Raw genomic sequence first — 25843 nt, forward strand, 5'->3', positions numbered from 1 at the left:
AACAGAATGGTCAGACTGAGTCCAAACCAAAGGCCAGGCAGAACAGCTCTGTCTTGCAGGCCCTGCAGAAAGATGTCAAGTCCTGCAGGGCCTTAGTCTCTTGTGACAGAGCGTTCCACCAAGTCAGGGCCAGTACAGTGGTACATCGGGTTAAATACTTAATTCATTCCGGAGGTCCATTCTTAACCTGAAACTGTTCTTAACCTGAAGCACCACTTTAGCTAATGGGGCCTCCAGCTGCTGCCGCGCTGCCAGAGCATGATTTCTGTTCTCATCCTGAAGCAAAGTTCTTAACCCAAGGTAATATTTCTGGGTTAGCAGAGTCTGTAACCTGAAGCGTATGTAACCTGAAGCATATGTAACCCGAGGTACCACTGTACTGAAAAGGCCCTGGCCCTAGTTGAGACCAATCTAACCACCTTGCAACTTGGGACCTCCAAAGTGTTGTCATTTGCAGACCTTAAGGTCCTCCGCGGGGCAACAAGGCACAAAAAAACCCTCAAGAAATGTTTGCGCATGTACGTGAACAAGCGTGACCCGCTCCACTCCAGAGCTCAGCATATCCAGCCAGCTCTGGTTTGTTCTTTCTGGACAAGCAGCTCCTCTTGACATGCTCCCCACAACCCTGCCCTGCCATGATGCCCACCCCCAGAATCCACACCAGGGGCATGACAAAGTACATGGCAAGGCCTTGTCTGGGAATGGAGTTTATTTATCAAAATAGCGTTATGGCTTCAATCAGATTACATTATGGAATTACATCTGAAGACAAGACTAGGCAGGGTGACTTGCAGGACATGAGTTCCATGGATGGCGCTATTAATTCACAGATTGCAGGCAGCGACCCAGTAACTCAGATCTCTGCCGCGGCAATGATCTCTCCAGCCATACCTAAGGAGAAATGGGGAGCGGGGAGAGAAAGAAATGCAGACAGCATGCAAAGCCAGTCATGAGCCAGGTGGATCCATGGCCTTACTCTGTATGTGGCAGCTTCTTATGTACTTCCATTGTTATGAAATGCAAAAGTGTGACATGACACTATCAGGCTGTGCATTTCTCCACATCTGCCTCGTGTTGCTGGAGGACTGTGGGGAATTTGAATAGTGGCTCACAGAACCAGCCATCTGGTATGGGGGCCCAGGGTAGCTGTCAGTCTCCGTGGTCCCTGCTAGGATGGGAACGTTGGTGGAAACCAAATGCTGGACCCAGCAGGGTTCTTCTTCTTAACTGAGGGGCCAGCAAAGTTTGAAGGTCCTAGTTGTACAACGGTGTGTCCTGAATGCATGCCCTTGTTGAGAACAGCAATCTGGCCAGGATTGGGGAACCTGTGGCCCTCCAGATGTTGCCACACCACAACTCCAATAATCCCACCCCATTGGCCATTATGGTTGAGGCTAATGGAAGTTGGGAGTCCAACAATGTCCTGCGTAGGGGAGCACAGATTTCCCACAACTGACACAGACAAAGGACGCGGAGAATGCTTATTTATAGTATCTCCCTGAAACTGCTGAGAGGAGAAATGAGATTCTGTGCCCTCAACAGTGTGGTTATTCTTCTCGTGTGCCTATGACTTGTCTCACTTGCCTGTGTGATATCTGGACATCTTCACTACTTTTGGGGTCTCTCTTTGGCCCACTTGCCTTTGGGGTCTGAAACTTAGATCTGGGTCATAACAATTTAGATTGACAATGGGGAGTCACAGGATTGCATGCTTCTTCATACAAAAACATCCCTGAACATAACAAAACTCAATGTCAGATAGCATGTCTATGTAGGGTGTTTGTGTTGTGTTGTGTTGTGTTGTGTTTCATATGAAGGAGCATCCAAGTCTTTGAGTGCAATCTGAGTGATGCAGCACAGACTCAGGTTTACAACCTCAGAAAGAACTATCTGCACTTAAATTATTTTTTTTAAGGTATCCTTGCCTTGTCTTGTGTGCCTAAAAAATCTGAATCTCTCTGCTCTGTAGATAATTTACTGCAATGCCTCTCTTTGTGTGTCAGTCTGGTCCAAACGGCAGAAGTGATCTGTGCTGGAGTGACAGTCATCCTGGCTTTGGGCAAAGTGAGTACAGTGGTGCCTCACAAGACGAAATTAATCCGTTCCGCGATTCTCTTTGTCTAGCGGTTTTTTCGTCTTGCAAAGCAAGCCCATTGACGGCTTAGCGGATTAGCGCTATTAGCGGCTTAGCGGCTTTTAGCGGCTTATCGGCTTAGCAGATAAGCAGATAAGCGGCTTAGTGGCTTAGAAAAAGGGGGGGAGGAAGGAAAAAAAAGTCGGAAAAACTCGCAAGACATTTTGTCTTGCGCAGCAAGCCCATAGGGAAATTTGTTTTGCGAAGCGCCTCCAAAACGGAAAACCCTTTCGTCTAGCAGGTTTTTCGTCTTGCGAGGCATTCGTCTTGCGGGGCACCACTGTACAGGGAATGGACCAGAACTCTCCAGCATCTTCAGTTTAAAAGGATCAGGGGGAAAGTGATGGGAAAGACACATTTCTACCTGAGAACCTGGAGAACTACTGCCAAACAGATTAATCTCAGTACTAGACAGTATTGACTTGCAACAAGTTAGTTTCATATGTCTAGATGACTATGTGTTCATGAGTACCCAAACCTGAGGTTTAGTCCCAATGCCAGATTTCAGGACCCAGGCTATTGGGGAATACAACTGTGTGTGTGACTACATCTGCAATTCTGTTATTTGAAATATTTCTCCCACCCAAACACTGATCAGGATGGCAAAAAATTATTATTATTTATTACTACTATTAATTCAAGGTTTCAAACCAGAAATCTCAAGGAACCATTCCTTCCTTGCCCACCCTCCAATAAGAACTGGAAAATGGAATTGGCACAGGTGCTTACTGCCAATGGGATTTTAAGGCTAGATGGACAGCTACCAGAAAGAGGAGATAATACAGAATGGAGAGATGGGTGGAGAAGGTAGACAAGGCTAGTGAAAGACAAACTCATCCCCTTACCAGTCTGCCAAGCCTTCTGGTTCAGCTGTAGCTCGCTTGAGACAGATTATGTCATCAATAATTTCTTCAGTAAGTAGATCTAGGGTGTGAGGAGGAAATGGCAATATTATGTACTGTGCAATAATATACTGTTGGCATCTGTCTGTCTTGAGAGATAATGGAGTGTGCCTCTGGGGGTGAAGTCAAATTGCTATGTTAGCAGTACCAAAGTGACCCCCCCCCCCCCGGGTGCAGGACAGGCAGATTGTATGGCGGTCCTGAGTTGCCCAGATGACAAGTCCTTGCTGATGTGGTCCAAAGGAAAGTAGAGAAATATGTTTGGCACCAGCTTGGCTGCAGGAGTTGCCAGAAGGAGGTGCACAAGGAGCCATCCAACTGCCTTAGGGACTCCGCTCTGGATTCATGTAGGGTTTACTCCCTTGCCTATTCCTCTCCTGAAGATATCCCGCAAGGCAGCAGAGATTTAGGATCAGAGTTTTCCTTCTCCTAGATGAGCTACCTTCCCAGGCTGACAAACCTCATCTATCCCTCAATTCCCTCTACAGTACATGCAAAAACTTCCTTCTTGCCCGCTGGACCCTCTAATGGTCTCATTAATACATACTGAGATAAATATTGTTAAATAATTATTTATACTGAGCTATCTGTGTGCAGCAGTTTCAGCAGAGTGCAAAAGGCCAGATTGAAACATATTGTTTGCAGGTTGGTCCTATCATTAGGGAGAGTGATGCAGTTGCTTCAAGAGGCAAATGTCCAGCAAGGGAGGGACTACGTGGAAGATTGAGGAGTGTTTAGGGCTTGTGGGGGTGTACTTTGATGCCAGTGACAATTTCTTTTGATTTCCAAACATGTCCCTGTGTCCCCAAAGGTCGGTGACACTGGCCTAATGAAAGGGCAAGCGGAAAAAGGGAAATGAGTGGTTGGTAGTTGGGTGGCTAAAACAAGAGAGGACCAACAGCCTGTGGTCCAGAGGAAGAGATGGCCAGAGGAAGAAGTCTCAGGGAAGAAGGCAAACGGGGAAAGCAAAGGGTTGCAGGGAAAGAGTTGTTAAAGAGAGGAGGAAGGGGGAAGTTCTCATATGGATCTGAAAGCAAAGCCCAGATCTCTAGTTACAGGCCCCTATTAATAATATAACAGTGTTCCTGTGGCAGGTTTCCAAAGTGTACAAAGCACTTTAAATACATTAGCTCAGTAATCATTACAACAATTATTTAAAACAGATTTCATTTACTCAGTTAAACTTAGGTGCCCTTATACATAGGACTCGGCTACGCTCATCAATTATATTGTTATAACTGTTTTATAAACATGTGACACTGGATGGTGCTGTAGAGCTGTAGATTCGTCGCCAATGGAATTTTCCATTAAAAGTGATCATAACACATTTTTTTCTGCAGTGTGTATAGATCCAGCCTGGGTCAGACTATAATTTTATTTTATTTTATTTTATTTTCTGACAAGTAAAATATTGTCTACTCTGATTGGCAGAGGTTTCCCAGGAACTTTGACAGAGACTCTTTCCCATCACAGAAGCATGAGAAGGGCATTGCTGGATCAGGCCAGAGGCCTATCTTGTCCAGCATCCTGTTCTTACAGTGGCCAACCAGATGCGTTTGGGAAGCCTCCAAGCTGGATTTGACTGCAACAGCATTCTCCCCACTTGTGATTATCACCAACTGGTGTTTAGAAACATACTGTCTACAATGGATGTAGAACGTGGTCATCACAGCTAGTAATCTTTGACAGACTTACACTCCATGCATTCTTCAACAGTGAAACAGATTCTCTCAAGAGCTGGTGGACTCTCCTTCCTTGGAGGTTTTTAAGCAGAGGTTGGAGGACCATCTGTCATGTATGATCTAGCTTAAAGGTAAAGGTAAAGGTACCCCTGCCCGTAGGGGCCAGTCTTGACAGACTTTGGGGTTGTGCGCCCATCTCACTTAAGAGGCCAGGGGCCAGCGCTGTCCGCAGACACTTCCGGGTCACATGGCCAGCGTGACATCGCTGCTCTGGCCAGAGCCAGAGCCAGAGCTGCACACGGAAACGCCGTTTACCTTCCCGCTGGTAAGCGGTCCCTATTTATCTACTTGCACCCGGAGGTGCTTTCGAACTGCTAGGTTGGCAGGCGCTGGGACCGAGCAGCGGGAGCGCACCCCGCCGCAGGGATTCGAACCGCCGACCTTTCGATCGGCAAGCCCTAGGCGCTGAGGCTTTAACCCACAGCGCCACCTGCGTCCCTTATGATCTAGCTTAGATTCCTGCATTGCAGGGGGTTGGACTAGATGACCTTTGGAGGTCCCTTCCAACTCCGCGAGGGACAGGGATCTATCCTACATCTTCTGCTGTGAAAACAGATGCAAAGAATACATTCTGCTTCCCTGAAATCTCTATATCCTCATATGAACTTGCTGAGTTAATTTAATTGAATTAGGATGTATGAAGGGGGGGTGGGGGGAGGTCAAGAACTGGGGTTAGGAAAGTAAGGATATGAAACTTTATATGTGTTGTCTTTGTCTGTGTGTGTGTGTCTGTTTATAAAATGTGAAAACTCAATAAAAATTTTATAAAAAAAAGAAAAAATGAAATCTCTATATCCTCCTTTAGCACACCTCTGATTTCCTTGTTGTCCAAAAGTTCAACTGCTTCCTTAGGTTTATGTTTCTAGCAATGGGCTCATCCCATTCCGTTTGGGTATCCCTTGGTATCTGCTTGCACTTATCTTGCCAAGGTTTGTACTCCTTTTGTTCTTTTCAATTGGACAATACTTCCCTTTTCTTGCTTCTTGACTCTAATACTCTCCTTGACTCTGCTCCTTAACCACGTTGCATCCCCTTGGGCCTTGTGATCTGCAATATACATTATAGCCCAGCTTCTCTTATGGTGGTTTTGAGCAACCCCCAAGCAGGCAGTTCCACACAATACATTCAAAGCATATTCAACACCAATCTAAAGTACATGGCTTCCCCCAAAGAATTCTGGGAACTGTAGTTTGTTATGGTTGCCAAGAACTGTAGTTCTGTGAAGGGGGTACTGCAATTCCGAGGGCCTTCTGGCGGTTCCCACACTGCAAAAAGTTAAGTTACAGGGAACCAGGCAGAGGGCCTTCTCAGTAGTGGCGCCCACCCTGTGGAATGCCCTTTGGTCAGATGTTAAGGAGATGAGTAATTATATAACATTTAGGAAACATCTGAAGGCAGCCCTGTAAAGGGAAACTTTAGAAGGATTAATGTTTTACTATGTTTTTATATATGCTGGAAGCCGCCCATAGTGGCTGGGGCAACCCAGTCAGAAGGGGGAGGTATAATAAATAATAATAATAATAGTAATAATAATAATATTCTCAGGATCCTTTGGGGGAAGCCATGTGCAATGAATGTGGATTTGCCCCCTTTTCAAGAAATTTGACCCTGCTATTACAGCCTGAGCCTTATTTAATATGCCAGGGATCTTTACACAGGCCCTTCAACATGTAATGTCTATGTCTCTCCAGCACTGGACTATAATCCCACCCTAAAAATCCATGCAGTCTCTTAATTGAGTGACAGCCACTACATCACCCTGATTTTCAATGGCTGGTGTTGCAGCTGTGGCTATGTGGATTCTAGCAACTTCTCAGAAGACCAAGAGACAACGTCTGCTGGGAATTGGAAGACTGCAGCAGAGCTAGTTAGGAGCGTTCTCTGCAAAGGCATCCCTGAGCCAGATCACTGGTTTTAAATAATTTGGAGGTTTCATTTACAATTAAGAGGCATAAAAATTCTGTTAAATAGATTTGCCAGGCCAGACTGTGGGCTTGCTGTGCCCAGCATGGAGGTTGCACCATAACCCAGGCACTCGCCCCTGCCTTCTTGCAATGACACTTACCAAAGCAAGATAAACTGCACAGGTTCTTTGATAGAGTGTGTCGGTCAGCACACCAGGAGCGACTGTTGATCTGGAAGATGCCATATTCGGAGCTGCCATCTGAGTTATGCATCACAGTTTCCGTGTTGAAGCCACTTGCAAAGTACGCCAAACAGATCCCTAAGATGGATAGGTGGACAGGTTAACCACTTTTCCCCCCAGGAAGAAGTTGTTAGGAAAGCAGATTTTATCAGAGATGAAATTTGTCTCAAGGAAAATGTGAGTGGGCTTTCCCTCACTGGAACTCAGTTCTGGCTCCTCTCAGGTGGGCGCCATTGTCATTATAAGTGAACGAGGGACCACTGGATAAAATTATATGACAATTATCCTTCAAAAGTCACACCTCAAAATTTTGAGATGCAGTTTCCCAACCAACCAGTCTTAAAAAATGCATATATTAAGGGGAAAGAGTATATAAAAATGTATACATTGGTGAAAATGATATATAAAATACATTATGTTGAGGAGAATTGCTTTTAAAATGTGCATATTAGTCAAAGCTGCATACAAAAATGTGTATATTAGGAGAAATTCAAGCTAAACTAGGGATGAAATTTTATGAAGATTTTGGTGCAGAAATGTGGAAAGCTGAGTGAAACTGAAATTGACAGAATCACTCATCCCTTGCTGTTCTGCATGCAAACATGCTAGCGGAAGAGATGCATTTTGAAAAGGATCTTGGGATTAGTGGGATGCATTCTGCACACTAACAGTGTCAACATGCAAGCTTGGAATCTCACTCATGGCAAAGGATTTGACATTGATACTGATCTTGAATCTGATACTAGGCTTCCAGCCCTCATGAGTGCAGAGAAAAATATAATCAATAATAAAAAAATAGTTATCTCCCAATTTCTTTGTGGATGATTGGGATAGATAGTACGGTTAAGTGGATGGATAGAAAATAGGAGCCTTTACTATAGAGACAGGAAACAAGAAAGGGCATTAGATTCCTACCCTGTACCCAACAAAAGCTCTTCCCAGCTCCCCATTGCCTTCTAGGCATTACCGGAAGATGCAAGGCACTTTGAATTTCTGCTAGCCGCCACCCATCCCACAACCTGCAACCCAATTCTGCAGTGTGTGCTACCAGTGCACTGGCATTCTCACAGCTTAAAGTAAACTTCGTTCTGCATTTTGCAGTAGCTTAGTACATTTCACTGTAGTGAAACATCTAATGGGGCATACTACTGGCATGGGAGACACTGAAGGAATCCCTTCTAATTTGAATCATTTCTTCAATGGACAATAATAACATAAAGGTAAAGGTACCCCTGCCCGTACGGGCCAGTCTTGACAGACTCTGGGGTTGTGCGCCCATCTCACTTAAGAGGCCAGGGGCCAGTGCTGTCCGGAGACACTTCCGGGTCACGTGGCCAGCGTGACATCGCTGCTCTGGCGAGCCAGAGCCGCACACGGAAACGCCGTTTACCTTCCCGCTGGTAAGCGGTCCCTATTTATCTACTTGCACCCGGAGGTGCTTTCGAACTGCTAGGTTGGCAGGCGCTGGGACCGAGCAGCGGGAGCGCACCCCGCCGCAGGGATTCGAACCGCCGACCTTTCAATCGGCAAGCCCTAGGCGCTGAGGCTTTAACCCACAGCGCCACCTGCGTCCCAATAATAACATAGCATCATTAAAAATAATCATCACCATTTATGTAATGCTGTGAAATCCCTAATGCTGTGCCCATCAATTGTGGCATAGCCTTTTGGTTGGACTATTACCAGCAACTCTTTAAAAGTGCCCAGGAGACAGAAAATTAAGTTGGGGAAGAGAGAATGGAATTCCCCTTGCTCCTTGGGGGGGGGGGGGTGCAAGGAGGTGTTAAAGAAAAATAGAAAGGGAGATAAAAGGTTAATATTTATTATTTTGTTAACATATAAATAAACTGGGACTAGAAAGGAAGGACGCTGTTAGAGGAGGAGGAAGTGAATGTAAAAAGAGGAGAGGAGGGATGAAAGGTGTGAGAGAAAAGGTACAGGTTGGATGTGAAAGGAGAAAAGGAGAAGAAACTACAGGAGATGGGTAAAAATACAATTTGAGGCATGGTGGTGGTGGGGGATATAAAAGAAAAGGGCTCCTCTACAGAAGCCATGAATCAGCAAATTCTGCAGAAAATGAGAAGGCTGGTTCATAAGATGCGCAGAGCAAATGTCCGTATTCAGGTTGGCGAAACAACACAGCTGTGAAACTTCTTGCCACAGTAAAATTCTGTGGCAAACAATTCAGCAATTTCCAAAGATAGAATATTCAGTTGCCAGTTGATTATGCAAACTCTGCCTCCATCTTCTACCACTTTGTGTCTGGCTCCACCCCAGTGCTACCTTTTTGTGACTGGTGGGCCTCAGTAATTTTCAATCATTTCAAGTGGGCCCTTAGGGTAGAAAGTCTGAGAAAATGCTTTCCAAAGCATAATGCCCATTGCTGTTTTCTTCAAAGTGGATTTGTTGTACTAGAGCAACAGAGTGCTTTAATCTACTTTTAATGCAGAAACCTGTAATTCCAGCATGCACTTGAAACCCGGCTGCAAAATATTGAGACTGGAGGCTAGAGCTGCCATATTTCAAAAAGTACCATATTTTTTGCTCTATAAGACTCTTTTTCCCTCCTAAAAAGTAAGGGAAAATGTGTGTGTCTTATGGAGCGAATGCAGGCTGCGTAGCAATCCCAGAAGCCAGAACAGCAAGAGGGATTGCTGCTTGCACTGCACAGCGAACCCCCTTGCTGTTCTGGCTTCTGAGATTCAGAATATTTTTTTATTGTTTTCCTCCTCCAAAAACTAGATGCGTCTTGTGGTCTGGTGCATCTTATAGAGCAAAAAATACGGTAAAAACCAGGAAACCACCAAAATTGTTGAGCTTTTTTAAGGGAAACCCTAAATTCACCCCGGATGTCAATTCCGCCTTTGAAATCCCAGCAATGTCCAGGAAAATCCGAGCATATGGCAGCCAGAGCAAGGTGGGAAACTGGTTGCTTGGGGCCACTTTAATTTCTGCCCGCACGCCCAATGGCTTTCTGCAAACTTCTCCTTGCCCACATACAAGCTGATCCTGCCAGTTTTGGTGATGCACCACGTCTTCACACCCTCCCACAAAACACAGTAAGCAGACTGACAACCACTCATTGGCTACTCACAGTTAGCTAAGCTGTAGCCCTCATGCCCATCCATTCCCCAGCGTTTCAGTGTCTGTGCCAGCTCACAGCGACTGTAGATCTTGCTACGGACTTTCACCGCAAGGCAGGCCATAAGGGGCAGCAGCAAAAGAGCCTTCATCTCTTCCCAGCGGCCTGATCCTGCTGTCCCTGTTGCTAAGCAGGAGGAAGAGGGGACTTTTTCAGGCTGACCAGATCTACAAAAAGAGAGAGAGACTTGGAGATCATCCAGGGCGGAGAAGGATGCATTACTATTGTGGAGAGTTATCATGATGTAGCAAGGAGACAAGATGTGCGGTGTGGGCATCTCTACCAGGAGCAGCTGGAACTGACGTGCAGCTGCCCCATGGGAGCCACTGAATTGCAGGTGGCCAGACTTCTCAGTGAAGAATCTTCTAAAACTAGAGTGACCTCACCAACCCATTGGATCTTTCTGGGCAGGAAGGAATATAGAGGTGTTCCTGTCCCAGCTGAGCCTTGCGTCATGGTTCATGACCTACGGCCTGGTCTCCTCTTAGGAGAAGAGACCATGGATACATGGGAGCATAATGGACTGGGAGGTAATTTTGCCCTTGGAACTTGCCTCCAGTGTTCCCATCTGCTTAGAAATTCCAGCACCAGGCACCTGAAAAAGCTACATTACCGTCCAAGGACTCGAGCCTAGAGACAGAACTTGGAAACCTGTGGACCTCCAGTTACTGTTGGACTTCAGTTCCCATCAGTTCCAGCCAGTGGGGCTAATGGTTAGGGATGATGGAAGTTATATTCCAGCAGCATCTGCAGCACCCTGGTTTTCCCAGCCCTGCCATAGTGGGACCATAGTGGGACCCAGCCACCCTTGTGCTACTAGAGTTAGGAGCTTATAAAGCAAGACGGGCCCCTTTTAAGAGTAGAAGTGCCACTCATGAGGGCTGAGGCTAGCTGTCTAGCAGAACCTGTAGCCCCACTTAAGGCTCAGTTTGGGCTTGCTGGCTGTTGCAGCAACTCCAAAGTCTGTGTCGTCTGGCTTCTAGCCTAGTTTCCAACTGGAGCTGTCCAGGGTGCTACCTACCTTGGCCTCTACTTTGCCTAATTTCACTTATCTGGACTCATCCTCTGCTCTGCTTACTTCTGCCCTACTGGTGCTTGACCTCTGCATGAGCTGGATCTGCTTGGTGGATCCTGAGCTTGGATTTTGCAACCTTGAGTCCCTTGAATCTGTGCTTAGTACATGCCCTTATTTCCCCCTGGTTGGGACCACTAGCTGAGATCGGACATCTTGCTTGAGCATCAAGGGATTCCTGAGCTCTGGTGTGTTCCTGCATCTGTGGTTAGTCTTTCCTCCTGACTTGCAGATTTCTCCTTGACTCTATTGCCCCCTTTCTCCTCAGTACTTGTCCCATGACCCAGCACTGGCAGTCACTGAAGGCTGTTGCTTGGCAAGAGTAAATGCATGGGAAAGATTGGGGTGGCTTAGTGCAGACACCAAAATATAGCAATTTACAAATTTACAAATAAATAAACAATCTTGATTTATTTGCATGTACATCTTGGGTATAAACACATGTACCACCTGTACACATGCACTACCTGTACATGTGCACAGATTGCATCCATATGCACACAACATAACACCTGGTTGACTAAGTGTTTTATTACCCACAGGGCTTCATGGAGGCAGAAGCCCTGCCTCTCAAATTAAGAGCAATGCTCTGTCTTGATGCCTCACACTGTGTTTTGGCTACTACATTGCCTCAGAGCACAGCCCCTGCTTTCCCCCTGGGGATCCTTTAGAGAACAAACTGCCTTGGGGGACTGGTTGCTATAATTTCAATTCAAAAAGATATGAGCAGTCTCTTCTGGTTCTGAGAGGCTGGTGATTCACTCCTATCGTTGGGGAGCTCCATTCAGAATCCAGCCTTGGTTGATTTAGGTGCCTTGAGACCTCCTGGCAAATGGTCCAGGCTCTTGGTAAAGGGTGTGGCTAACAGAGGAATTAAAAGCTTTCCTCTTGGCAACATCCTCACCTAACTTATTATCCTCATGCCAATTATTCTCCCAGGGGAAGGAAAGCAGGAAACATACACAAGAGTGTGAACTGTGCAGCATGCCCTCTTGAATATTGCCTTAGAGCAGTGTCTGCCTAACCCAGTCTTCCCCATATTTCTGACACCTGAGGCACACAATTTTTCCAAATGAAAACTGGAAGCATGTGTCCCTCTCAAACCCAAAAGGACCAGAAGGAGATGGGCAGGTTGTACGTCTTGTATTCTGGCACTTAATGGTCTCTACTTCAGGTGTATTTGGATCATTCCATTGCTCCAGATGTAGAGAGACTCTCTCTCTCTCTCTCTCTCTCTGTGTGTGTGTGTGTGTGTGTGTGTGTGTGTGTGTAGCATTTATTGCCATCTCAAAGGATGGTGAGTTGAATGAGACTTCCTGGGAAACTATAATTATTTTAACAGCATATTATTCATGGCAAATTGTGTATCACAACACAAAGATACACATGGTGTATCTCAACACAAAGACTGGGAGCGACTGACCCTACTAACCTAGCATGGTTTGCCCGATGAGGGTGGAGTTCAAATCCATTTCAAATTAGCGTAGTGGGACTTCTAACGTAGGCAAGAATTAGGCCTCAGTTTTTCGTCTTCAAGATGCCGAGTCTATAGCTCCAGAAGCCATACAGTGCTAACTAGTAGAATGAGGAGCCTACCTTTGCCCAAATGCCTGCCTGAACCTCTCCAGGGCCACCACAAAGTTCTTAAACAGCCCAGCAAGTTGCAGCAGGCAATGCACCCCACCCAGTGTTGGCAGTTCATCTGGCTTCTAGAACCCCAGCTCTGAGGTCGCCCTGTGATGTCACAGCCTGTTACCACTGCCCTTGAAGAGTCAGGCCCAGTCTCTCGATTCTGGCCTAAGATGGTTTTTGCTGCCTAAAGCAGAGCACCAAATGATGCCTCCACTCCACCCTGGGATCTTGCTGTATCATTCAGAGACTATTTTCTGCTTTCATCTGCATTCTTCTAAATGCCACCATCTGCTTCACCTTGTTGCATGATAGGACTGGTGCTGCAGTCTATAGGTCCTGAAGTACAATTACCTACCAGCACTAGAAAACATGGCCAATGGCCAGTGATGATGGGAGTTCAGCAATTTCTGGAAGGCTAAAGGTGGAAACCTGATGTAGAGCAAAAGCATAGATGGGAATTGTGACCCACTTGCTCTGCCCCTAACCTCTGTGTATCTGCTGGCCTCACTCCCAACCTCCAAACCTGCAGTAGAAGTGAGGAATGGGCTGTATGCATGGGCAGTTGTACACATGTAGAGCTTGTTCTCATCTTCTGGTGAATGTACTAAGTCAGGCCAGTGGAAGTGCAGAGGTCAAGAACACAGCCACGAGGCACAATCCTAATCACCCTTCATGTTTTCAGTCTGCATGTAAATCTAAGGGGGAGAATACACATTTTCTGCATTCCCAACCACACAATTCAAAAGACACTTTGAAGTATCAGGGGCTGCTGGCTTGCTAAATCCTTTCTGGACCATCAAACACTTAAAGGCACACACAGCATGCATGGACTCCCATCCCTGTGGTAGAACTATAAATGAGATAAAATTCCTAAGGAGATAATAGCAACAATAAAAAGTTTGGTTAGGAAAAGGCATCAAACTGGGTCAAGAATGCAGCGTTCTGCATTCTTGACCCATTTTTTGCATGCTCAAGGGAAGCATGTGGAGAAAATAGCAATTTGATGCTTTCCTGCCTTACAGAGGCAGCAAACATGGATATTTTAGGGAGCTACAAGGAAGACCTCTGTGTGAGTGTTCCTTAGGAACACGTACATTTCTAGCCAACTCATTGGTTCTTCATGCTGAGTTCATGATGGCTAGGTTCTATCTTTGCTGTTGAAGGCAGAACCACTGGTGGAGACATTACTGTTGCGTTCAGTTCCTGCTTGCAGGCTTCCCAGATGCATCTGGTTGGCCACTGCTGAGAGCAGGATGCTGGAGTACATGGTCCCTTGGCCTGATCTAGCAGGGTTCTTCTTATGTGCAAGGCCAGCCTACCACTAGGCAGCAAGGCATTGAGTGGTGGAGAGCTGCTGCAGCCCCTGTGCTGCTTTGCAGCCATCTGATGTGGTGGAGGATGTTGTTACATCACTAATGTTGGCTTGAAGTCAGATTCACACACCAGAGATAACCATCTTCTCCTTTGCCTCACCTTGTGTGTGAATATATCCCAGAGTGGGAGTTTAGGATTTCCATTTTTGGAATCTTCCCACCACAATGTAGCCATATTTAGGGAACAGTGAACACACTTGAGGATGGGGCAAAATTGTCTTCAACCCTGTGCAGGTTCCCTGGAGGCATTCCCTTGAACATGCACCCTTCTGGGGCAGAAACTGCCACCATAATGCTACTGCAGCTTCTACCATACCTCTAGTTCATTGTACCTCTAATGAATGCCTCTGTAGGACTACCCAGACTAAAATCTCCCCCTACTGAAAACTGAAATGTCACCCCAGCTGCACCCTTATTAGTTTGACTAGTGAAGGAGAAGAAAATGTGCAATCAGTACTCCTCCTAGCTGCAGAAGTGGGCTGGAGCCCATCAATTAGACTCATTCATTGGATTCAAAGAATCAACACTTGGTCAAGACTTAACTATGATTTGTAAAAGCTTATTGACATATAGCGCTATGGGAGGGCTGGAGATTCTTATTTCCTGCCATCTGCCACCCCCCATACCTTGTGCCATGTCCTGAGGGCACAGCCTCTCCTCTCCACATACGATTGCCAATTAATAATAATGAGGAAGGCTGCCCACTGGGACCGAGAGGAAGGCTTAGCAATCACAAGGGCCTAATCACATTAAACCGCAATCGAAGGGCAATCAGCACAACAGCAACAGTCGATGCACAATTTCAGGGCTCATCCTTCTACTAACTTCCCAGAAGCTTTGGGGGGTGGCGGGAAGCCACACAGGTGGTATAAAGAAACAATACACAAGAGCACAAAGCATCGTATTGCTGGATGAGACCATCTTCTAGTCCACCGTGACATTTCCAAAAAGGCCACCCAGATGTTTCTGGGGTTGGACTAGATGACCCTCAGGGTCCCTTCCAGCTCTAATTCTATTTTTCTAAGGCACATGTGCAATGGCCACACCCTGCTGTTACTCCCCTGTTCTCAGCGGTAGGGTTTATGAACGTGGAAAGATTCTGTTCTATCATATCTAATGATCAGTCTATCCTCTGTACATGTTATCTATTCTAGCCCTTAAGTGAACTGCACATTGTGTGGAGGTTTATTTCATTATTCTCAGTCTTGAAGAACCTCTCAGCCATCAGTTTCATTGGGTGATTCCCAGACAAAAGCAGCAAACTGTCGCTCGCTTCCTTTGCAATAGCAACCAAGCAGGTGCAGGATTCTTGGATCCCTGCAGGATTCCTAGGTTAGAGATGGTGGAGGTTAGAACTCTTTGATGACCTGCTGGACTTCCTGTCCAGCCACCAGCCACACTTAATGGCAGGCATGGCACTTGCGTGGCACAAAGCAGCCACTGGTGCCATTGCTGTGATCTTTCATTACATCGTGTCTGTTTTTAAAAGGGATTGGCTCCCCAGTGTTGGGGTGGGACGTGGCCTCAAGCAGTGCCCAGCCACACTATTCACCACTTGGGTCCTTTACCACTACCCTGCAAGCAATGGTGAGCTGGAATGCTGGACTAGCTGCAGGTTCCCCTTACCTGCCAGACCAGTTGGCACCTTTGTCCCTCTGGAATTGCTTTTAAGCTCCACAATTGTGTCACGAAGACAAAAGCTTCAGCAAGGAAAACCCAAAATGATAAGCAGTGGCCTGATATGACCCCCACCTCACCCCTGTTAGGACAGCAAGGAGGACGGCGGTGGATCCGAGTGTGGAGATGCTTTTGCAGTGGCTGGAAGGGCTGCAGACACTGCAAGTCAATTCCAAGGGGGATGTGGCAAGCAGAGAGCTTTTCAAGGGCCTCTCTGTGGACTGGCTGGCTCCTGCTGTTCCAAGGGATTTGCCTTGACAATAGAAAGTCATGATTGCTGGAACCTTATCCCAGGAGATGGGTTCAGGGTGGGCTGCCACCCACAGAGGGCCTCCGGAGTGCTGTCAAGGAAGGCATCAATTCAACACACTCACAGAGCAATTGGCATACCTTGGGAAGTCAAGGTGTGCACACCACTCCAAGAGAGCTACAAAACTCTCATAAAGAAAAACGCACACATACTTACAAGTGCATCACAGGGAACTGTAACAAAGCAATGCAACAACTCTCCACATGCAGACATATGCATCCATTCAGCAGCATTTTCACAGAGCATCTAGGCACATCTATAACCTGCATAAATAACTTTTAAAGTAACTCTGCTGCACAAATTCATATTCCGGACTGCACATATACCCAGAGTTCCAGTATCCTTCCACTCCACATGCCTTGCCTGGCCCCGTTCCCTTGATGTGAACATCCCTTCCCTTCCCTACCCCACCCCACCCCCTCCTGCTCCTGGCCATCTCCATCCTGGGAGGGGATGCTCCAAGCCAAGGGGTGGGAGGCGACACGGCAAAGCCGCACCCTCCACACGTAAGACAACCAGGGAGGGGGTGATGTCAGAACTGGCTTAAAAGTTTGGTTGGGGGGGGGGACACAGCAAGGATCAAAGGAGATGGAGGGTGGACGAACAGTGAAAAGGAAGAGCGAAGCGTTCACTGACGTATACCCTGAGACTGTCAGCTCCACAGCTGGTGAGTTTGAGGAAGCTTTGGTCTACAGACATGAGAAGGGGCACAGGGAGGCCATCTAGACCAAAGAGGGTCCAGATGCTACTGGACATTTGGGTGGTGGAAAAGCTGCATGTGAGAATGTGTCACTACCACACCAGGGGTTGTGCGGAGGGGGACTTGGGAGCCAGCACATCAGTGATGTGCTTCCAGCTCTGAGCAGGACTTGAAAACTGTGTGGGAAGAAGTCTACAAAAGCCTTCAGGAAACATTTGCAAGGCTTCCTTTTTAGAGCTTTTTATTAGAACCAAAAACCAGGGTCAAGCAGGTCTGGGGTGATCTTTGTTTCTGTACGTTGTTTCTGTATTAAATGGGAAATGATATTTTGTGGTATTTCTTCTTCTTACACCATTGTTGAGCTTTGGAGGAGAGACGGACAGTGAGATGGGAATATTCCAGGACGGTGTGTCTCTAGCTCTTCTCCTGATGACCTATTTATTGAGCATCTATCCTTATTTGCTAGCACAAAGCTTGTGTGTTAGATTATATCTGGTCTCTATTGAGAATTCATTATTTGTAAAGCAGGTTACACAGCAATGAGCATTCATCCTGATTTGCTTGCAAAGTTTTTATATATCTTCCCATTCATCATTTGTACATTCCACACTTCTCAGTGCATCTCCCTGTCTCCTTCCTAATCACAGAAAGTCCATCTCTTTCTTTATTATATTTATATGCCCCCTATTCCTCCAAGGAGCTCAATGTGGTTTTTAGAGTTCTCCTATTCCCAGTTTTCTCTTCACAACAACCCTGTAAAGTAGGTTAGGCCGAGGGACAGTGACTGGCCTAAGATCAGCCAGTGAGCTTGTGGCTGAGTAGGGATGTGAATCCTGGTATTCTGGGTCCTAGTCCAACAGGTACACTACATTGGCTTTATTAAAGTGGTTGTTGTGCTAGAATGGAGCACTTTAATCACTTTTAATTGTAAACCTAAATTTCCCAGTATATACTTGAACCCCTTCCACAGAATACCGACAGTCTGGAGACACTTTGAGGTTGGGGTTTGGTAGGAGAGAATATCAGGAGAGCTTATTTGAATTCTGTCTGTGGCTTTCAGAACCATCTTCTGTGCTCATCACAACACTAATCACAAACTTAATTCTGATCCGAGACCAAATTCCATGAAGCCACCAGCAGATGGTGCCTCCTGGCCTTTTTGCAACCCCAAATCAATCCCAAATTTGTGATGGAAGCGGAAAGCAATGTAACTGTGGTTGCATGCACACCATACATTTCAAAGCACATGACTCCTTTAAAAGGAATCCTGGGAACTGTAGTCTGTTAAGGGTGCTGGGAATCATAGTTCGGTGAGAGGTAAGCTACAGTTCTCAAGATGTTGTGAGGAAAGTCATGTGCTTTAAATGTATGGTGCATGTGCAGTTTCGTTCCCTTGGTTTCCTGGAAGGGGCAACCCTTCCATGCATAGTCAAGGAACCATCTGTCCTAGTTCCAGATCTTGCTCAGTGTGATTTTAGCCAGGAGGTCTTTTAGGAGGGGAAGAGTTGCCACAGTCTCCACAAAAGCAGGAAACTTGTCCCAAGGAAAGAGCAAACTCATTTTCCACATGACAGCCTCTAAGGAGCTGGAGGAGACTGCTGAGTGGCAGGAGACTGAAATAGGCTGGAGGGGGGCTTGTAATCCCTTGGGGGCAGCCTCTCCCGAAACACTCAGATGGAAAGACATTAATGAGAAAGCTGTTTGGGCTCAGATCCCTGGGGGCTCAAGTTCCTCTATGCTGGGGTCCCAAATTAATTAGCTTTTCAGGTGAGCCTATTGTGCTCCCCTCACTCTCACGATCTCAGGTTCTCCCAGGGAGTGGGGGCTGGAGAATCATGTTCCCCACAGTTAATCCTAGGGATTGCAGGAAGGAATTGGGGAAAGGGTGCGGGGAAATATTGTTACCATTCCGGCACTTCATTATCAGTACAAGAGGTAAAGGTTCACAACACCTGATGCTGCCAGGTGCGGCTTCTGAAAAATTATTTGAAACACTCACAGAACTTACAAAGCAGGAGACCCTTTATGAAGAAGAGACAGTTGCGACACAGCTTTTTGCAGCTAGCTGGAGCAATATCCAAGTGGTTCTAAGAAATATAAGGTCTGCTTGCTGCCACTCACCAGGATCACATACCAGGGTTGGCTCAAGCTACAGTATTCTGCTGTCCTGAGCCAAAAATAACAATTTTTAAGAATCGTTCTACAGGGTGGGAAGTGTGGGGAGCAATATGCAGGAGGAAGAGGGCTCTCTTTCAAGGGTTGTTCCATTTCCAGCTCTTTTCATAGAATCATAGAATTGTAGAGTTGGAAGGGATCCTGAGGGTAATCTAGTCCAACGCCCTGCAATGCTGGAATATGGGGATTAAACCCGTGACCTTGATATTATCAGCACCACACTCTAACCAGCTGGGCATGAGTATGTAAGGTCCAAACTACGCGGGGCTGGCAAACATGCATAAATGGAACTCCCAAGAGCCTTCCGAAAAGGAAAAGCAGTGTCGGGAGGGAATGATCTAGAGCAAAGAAGCAAGACGAAACAGACCCCACAGCTGCAGAGTTCTTGTTGTAGCAATGTCACATTAAGAGGAGTGCTTCGAGATGTAGGCGGAGAGGAAGGTGGGGGTGAGGTTGGGTTAAAGGAGTAGGAGTTGAAAAGTGCTCAGTCCTGAGGGGCACTAGCAAAGTTTTGGATAAAGGTGACTTGTAGGTCAAGACAGAGAGATGCCAGTGGATCCTCTTCTTGCCTTCCAGATGTGGAAGTTCCCCTCTGTAAGAAGTTCCCCAATGTACCAGAACCGGCTGGGGTCTCTCCGGCTGCACCTTCCTCCCTTCACACAGCTGCCGCCCCTACCAGGAGACGTCACCGGACTACCTTCAGCCAGGACCAGCTAGATCACCTGGAGGCAACATTCGCAAAAAACCATTACCCTGACATTTACTGCCGAGAGGAGCTGGCCAGGGCTATCAAACTCAATGAGGCTCGCATCCAGGTACCTGCTCAGTACGTAATGGCCCCAAGAACATATGGACACTGCCATATTGGACGTGTTAAAAGCAGCCTGCAAGGGGCCTTTAGGAAACTGGGTCTCCAAGGCACTTAACGTGCTGTGGCTTTCTACAACCATGGGACAAAGAAAGTGTGCTTTTTAAAGTCACATTTAGAACTATTTCCCCCCTTTGGTGTTTTTCATTCTCAGTTAACTGTTTTCCTAATAGTGAGGCAGTATTTTACTAACTGCATTAATGGGTGTATGGACTTGAAGCTCTCCGTTTATGTAAACTTAAACAGTTGTGCTACATGTATTTCTTTATAAAAATATTTATAGATCACTAATTAATATAAAAAAATCAGAGTGCTTCACAACAATTGTACATAAAATTACATACAACAAAACCCATAGAAAATAGTTAAAATCAGAAACCAAGTAACAATTGTGGAAAGATGCATTCTTAATTGCCTGAAGGAATGGAAAAGTTTTCAGCAGGCGTTTAAAAGTTGAAACAGAAGGCACAGGACCAGACCAATGTTACTGGTTACATGTTGTTGTAACATAGATTCTATATGAGAAACTGAAGCATCCCCCTCCCAATACCTACTATTTTTTTATTTTAACAAAAAAAAATATTAACCAGAGAACCAGCTGAGTGTGCAAAGTCCAGAAAGCTGCTAAGAATCTCTGCTTGGGCCCACAATTCCAATCTGTCTACCTACATATACCTATGTATAAATGTGCATCATCCCCCTTTTGCTTATTGTTTTGTAAGTAGTCCATCCCAAACACACTGCACAAGCTTATCTCATAATTTCCTGCTTCTGGCAGATGTTTACCTCCTGCCGATGTCCCAGAACATTCTTGGTTTTCTTAAAAGGCTGGCACTGACAAGTTATGGATTTTCAGGAATAATTCTATTCTAAACATCATTGCCGAGATGCCTTGCCCAGGGAATACAATTCATAATATGCATTTTCTCTCTCCTTGTGCTGACAGGTTTGGTTCCAGAACCGGCGAGCCAAGCAGCGAAAGCAGGAACGAGCGCTGCCCAAACCAGGCACCCCTGGTATCCTCTGCCCCCTGCCTACACCCCTACCTCGACAGTACCAATATCCCCCCACTCTTGGGTCACATCATCACCTGCCTCGCTTTCCCTCCACCTACACTCTGCCACCCCCACCTCCCCCTGCTACTTCTGCCCAGTTTTCCTGTCCTGCCCCCCACCACCCTCAACCCTCCCATGCTCACGAAGACTGGTACAGCCCTCTGCGCTCCACAGCTGCTCCGCCACCTCCTGTGCTCTCTCTGAGTCTCGACCCCAGCACCCACTGGAACTAAGAGCTCCTTCTCTGCAGCAGATCGACAAGGTGCAGGAACACAGGGCAGGGGAAATTATCATTAAGATAACCAAAGATGTGAACCATTGTCTTGTTTATTCTGCTGGTAGTGACTTCCATTAAGCAACTGTGCTGCATGTGCTTGACTGTTCCAGTGATAAACAACAACACACACCCACACACACACACACACACACACACACACCACTGCCAAACAGTGATATGCATGGTATCTGAAGAACAAGCTCAGTGTAACACCCTGTTTAAGCCACGTCAATGTATCTGCTGAAGAACCCCTGGCCCTTTGCTACAAAACCCCTGTGCTTCTCAAAGTCTTCTCGAATGGAGAGAGAGGACTTGGTCCATGTAAGGTGCTGCCCAGGCCAGTTGGGCCAAACCTTCACATGAACAACTTAGAGAGCAACCTAGAACCCCAAACTTCTCAGTATCTGCAATTTAAAAAAGCAGGGTGACCTGTTACGCATTGCCAAAAAAGAGGATTTGCAGCACCAAAAAAAGAGGGCACCAGTTTGCATAAAAATTGCATATGGTAATGTATATGTATAGACACAAATCTAGAAATAATTACTATAATTTAAATAAAATTATAAAACAACTCACCATAGTTGAGAAGATGCCAGGCAGCAGGTGCTACTAAATGTTGATGGGCCCTCCAGCTCTCCTTGTGGCTCCTTATTTTTAAACTGGATTTGAATTGGACAACCCTCAAATAGCTTCAATTAAAGGACTGTCCTTTTCAAAGGACATGTGGCTACCCTAACTGCAGGGGAAGATCAGTAATGGTGAGCAAACTACCTTTGAGAAAGCCCTGATAAACTGCTGAACAACACTGGAGGTTTCCATTAGAGAGACATGCATATTTGAGCAGAAAGAAAAATTGAACTGTTCTATTTTAATTTGTTCTGAAAGAAATGGATAGATATGAACTTGTATTAATATAGCACCGGGAACAGACTCCAGAATCAGTTCAGACAGCAGAACTATGGAGACAAATGTGAATACCTAAACAAATGTAATTGCAACAGATGAAGAGACAAACATTATTTGTACAAATAAAAAATGAATGAGATCTTAAATAACAAAATGAATGAGAATAGGAAACTGGTGAGTGTTAGAGATCTTGCAAATCCCTGTTCCCAAAAATGCAGTCTGAAAACCATGGCTTTATGCTCTTGGAGGACAGATATGGTCCACTATATTCCTCACAAGTTCATCAAATATTTGCACCATTGTCTGTTTTTGTGTAATTTCAGGGATGCTATTCAAACCAGAAAAAAACACATTTTAAAAAGATACATAAAATTTTAACACACCACTGCCACAATTAATCCCATCTGAAAATTACAACACAGCAGCTGCTGGAAAAAGCTTAGATAGTCCACCTCGGCTCTCACACAAAATGTCTGTATATTTTCATATACCTGTTATGCCTTTTAAAACAGTTTAAGTTAATAGGCCTGCTATTTTTCTGCTTCAGCCTCTCTTTCATTACACCCAGGGTGAATAAAAAGCAATTATTATTTTTTAAGAAAATTAAAAATCAGGTTTTTTTATTTAAATCAGATTTTTTTTTATTTAAATCAGATTTTTAAAATAAAATGCTTTTGGAGGGAAAATCTTTCTAAAGATAGTTTTCTATTTAAGTTACATTGTTGTCTAAAGACTATTCATCAAGAAATAAGGATTTGTTTTCAGTTTTTCATGTGTACTAAATCTCAATCTAAGGTTTTTTTTTAACCGCATCTGTTAACAAACATGGATACATATGCTATAATGTTATTATTTTAGTTAAATAAATTGTTTAAATTGTTAAGGTAATGATCGTTTTTCTCCTTCCAGTAAAGTACAGCAGAAAAGTTGTCCAAATATGAACAGTTAACTTACTAAGCCTCACAATAATCTCATAATTATCTGTCAATGTATTTCTAATAGTATAACCAAATCAGTAATTTTTGATATAACTGTAAAAACTACTCTGAAAATTTATTATTCCAAAAATGAAACCTTCATCTGGTTGTAAATATTAAGATTATACAAACAAGAATGAGTCTTTCTGTAAAAAAAATGATTTAAATCAAGTCTTACTGACTAGTGATTTAAATCAAGTCTTACTGACTCATGATTTAAATCGTGATTTAAATCAAATCCACCCAGATTACACCCTTGCAAAGTGTTTATGTACAGTGGTACATACGCTTCAGGTTACAGACTCCACTAACCCAGAAATAATACCTCGGGTTAAGAACTTTGCTTCAGGATGAGAACAGAAATTGTGCTCCGGCGGCGCGGCAGCAGCAGGAGGCCCCATTAGTTAAAGTGGTGCTTCAGGTTAAGAACAGTTTCAGGTTAAGAACGGACCTCCGGAACGAATTAAGTTCTTAACCCAAGGTATACTGTATTTAGCTTTTAGACCTTGAAGGATCTGAGATGGATGGTGATGGATGTATTTCAATGTACCTTCACACCATCCCACATTTCAGAGATGAAAATTGGGGTGCTCTTGTGTATGTGTGATGTGCCTCGAGTGGCACACGACAAATCATTGCCTCAGAATGATTTTGTCCCTCCTCCGCCACCACACGTTATGTACTGCTGAAAGCTCTTTTTGGCCTACTACTCCAGATTTCATTCATTTGCTCTGAAATAGCCTGTCTAGTCTAGCACTGGCCTCTAAAAGAGTGAAGCAGGATACTGTATATTAGTAAACTTCAGAGTTTTCAGTTTTGTTTTTTTACAAAATACTTTGTTTAATAATATGCTAAATGCTAAAATGGATCTGCTGGTTTTTGTTGCAGGACAGTTTCAACTCAAACAGAAAAAAAAATTCACAGTGACATCTATATTATCAGCATTGTTTGGGGAGGGAAAAGATGGAAGGAAAGTGGCACCAAGGGATTTTATGTCTGTATAATTTGCATGCTTGTGCCTTAAATAGATGCATGTCCAGATGCATCTACCCACCTATTGGGAGCTTTAATTAATCTAGAGGAGCTGAACCGTGAAGAATTCTAGTGCATGTGTGTGCAAATTAATACAATCTTGCAAAGGCGTTCCCCAAAGACATAACAAGGATGGTATCTTTCAAGAGAATGATACAAGAACAATAAGGACTACCAGTAACTTTTACAAAGTGACTGCTGGAATGTGCTCACCTGGTCTCAAATGCATATGCATGTAAACAACTGCACATGGAACACATGAAGAAATTATTAATTATTATTATTATTATTATTTTGACTTATTAGTCACTTGTTATCTAAGAAGGCCTCCAAGAGACTTATATTTAAAAGCATAAACAAGAGCACATTATTCCATAAAAGATAGTCATTTTATTATTATTTTTATTATTATAAAACTTTTTATGTTTTTTTTACCGTAATTCGAAACAATCCTTCCCAGCTGCAATAGAAAACTTTTGCATCACAATAATAATAAAACATAACACAGACCATCAAAAGTCGGGGGGGGCGAGGTACCTTTTTACCTGGTGCTGAAAATATGTCAGTGAGTGCCAGGCAGACCTCTGGAGAAAGTATTCCACTGTTGGGAAGCCAAAGCTGAAAAGGCCCTCTCCTTTGTCATCACCCTTCAATTTCCCTCAGAGGAGTCCAGAAGATGGGCCTCAAGTGAAGATATAACAGTCTAGGTTTATACTGTGAGAGGCATAAAAAGCCGTAAAGAGATTTAAAAGTAAAAAACAGCACTTTGCATTGGGCTTGCAAGCAAATATATATGCAGCCAGTGTAATAGGAACAGTACTGGTATGCTTGCTTCAAACCTATGAGAAGTTAGGCAGCACTAATTGAAGCTTCTGCACTATATTCAAAGGCATCCTCATATGAAGCTCATTACAATAATCCAATCTTAAGGTTACCATGCTGTTGGTATTTGTCTGTCTCAAGAGACAATGGAGTGTGCTTGTGGGGGTGAAGTCAGACTGCTGCATTTGCAGCACCAAAGTGACCTCCCCAGGCACAAGCCTGGGCAGCGTGCATGGAGATCTTGGGCTGCCCAGACGATAGGACCCCTCCCTCAGCCTCGCTGATGTGGTCCAGAAGAAAGCAGAGCAATATGTCTGGCACCAGCTTGGCTGCAGGAGTTGCAGGAAGGTGGCATACAAGGCACCATCCAACCACCTTAGGGACTCTACTCCAGATTTGATTTTAGCCTTCTTTTCCTGAAGATAGCCTGCAAGGCAGTGGAGGGTTAGAATCAGTGTCTTCTCCCCCAAACCCCAATGAACTACCATCCCAAGTTGATGAGCCCCATCTGCCCCTCACTTCTCTCTACAGCATGTGCAGAAACTGCCTTCTTCACCATCGGATTCACTATTGGTCTCGTTCGTAGTGTTGTAAAAATCCTGCCAATTGCCCAGACCATCTCTGTATTCCACAGCTTTATTAGGACTTCAAAATATAAGCCAGCCACACCAACTAGAAAACTCCCCAGAGCTCTCTGGAAACCAAGTGGATCCGTGAGTGTACAAACTGCCACTTGATATACATTAGTTGATTGAGATTTATTTTCCACTGTTGATAATCAGATGCTATAATTAGGCAACTGTGTTTTTTCTAAAAGGGAAACGTTTTCCAAATTGATGCAAGAAAGGCTAGGTAAAGGGACCCCTGACCATTAGGTCCTGTCGTGGCCGACTCTGGGGTT

The 25843-nt window shown here is 45.0% G+C and overlaps 2 protein-coding genes across 3 annotated transcripts; one reads left to right on the forward strand and one right to left on the reverse strand.

The window, feature by feature from the left end:
* Nucleotides 1-691: 691 nt before the first annotated feature.
* LOC307206765 (sperm acrosome membrane-associated protein 3-like) lies at nt 692-13537 on the reverse strand. 2 transcript variants are annotated; one of them, XM_079960172.1, is made up of 5 exons: nt 12735-13537; nt 10019-10233; nt 6844-7002; nt 2980-3058; nt 692-891 (listed from the first exon to the last, which is right to left on the reverse strand). In XM_079960172.1, the coding sequence occupies exons 2-5, from the start codon at nt 10155-10157 to the stop codon at nt 825-827; spliced, it is 444 nt and encodes a 147-aa protein (XP_079816298.1). In that variant the 5' UTR covers nt 10158-10233; nt 12735-13537; the 3' UTR covers nt 692-824. The 2 variants fall into 2 exon arrangements, with proteins under 2 accessions (XP_079816298.1, XP_079816297.1); XM_079960171.1 differs by having other exon boundaries at nt 12571-13537.
* A 3019-nt stretch (nt 13538-16556) lies between these two features.
* Nucleotides 16557-21339, forward strand: LOC307206775 (homeobox protein prophet of Pit-1-like). Its single transcript, XM_079960187.1, has 3 exons — nt 16557-16797; nt 19582-19820; nt 20820-21339. The coding sequence occupies exons 1-3, from the start codon at nt 16719-16721 to the stop codon at nt 21159-21161; spliced, it is 660 nt and encodes a 219-aa protein (XP_079816313.1). The 5' UTR covers nt 16557-16718; the 3' UTR covers nt 21162-21339.
* The last annotated feature ends 4504 nt before the right edge of the window (nt 21340-25843 follow it).

Source organism: Podarcis cretensis, assembly GCF_951804945.1.
Source record: "Podarcis cretensis genome assembly, chromosome: 17".
NCBI classification, from domain to species: Eukaryota; Metazoa; Chordata; class Lepidosauria; order Squamata; family Lacertidae; genus Podarcis; species Podarcis cretensis.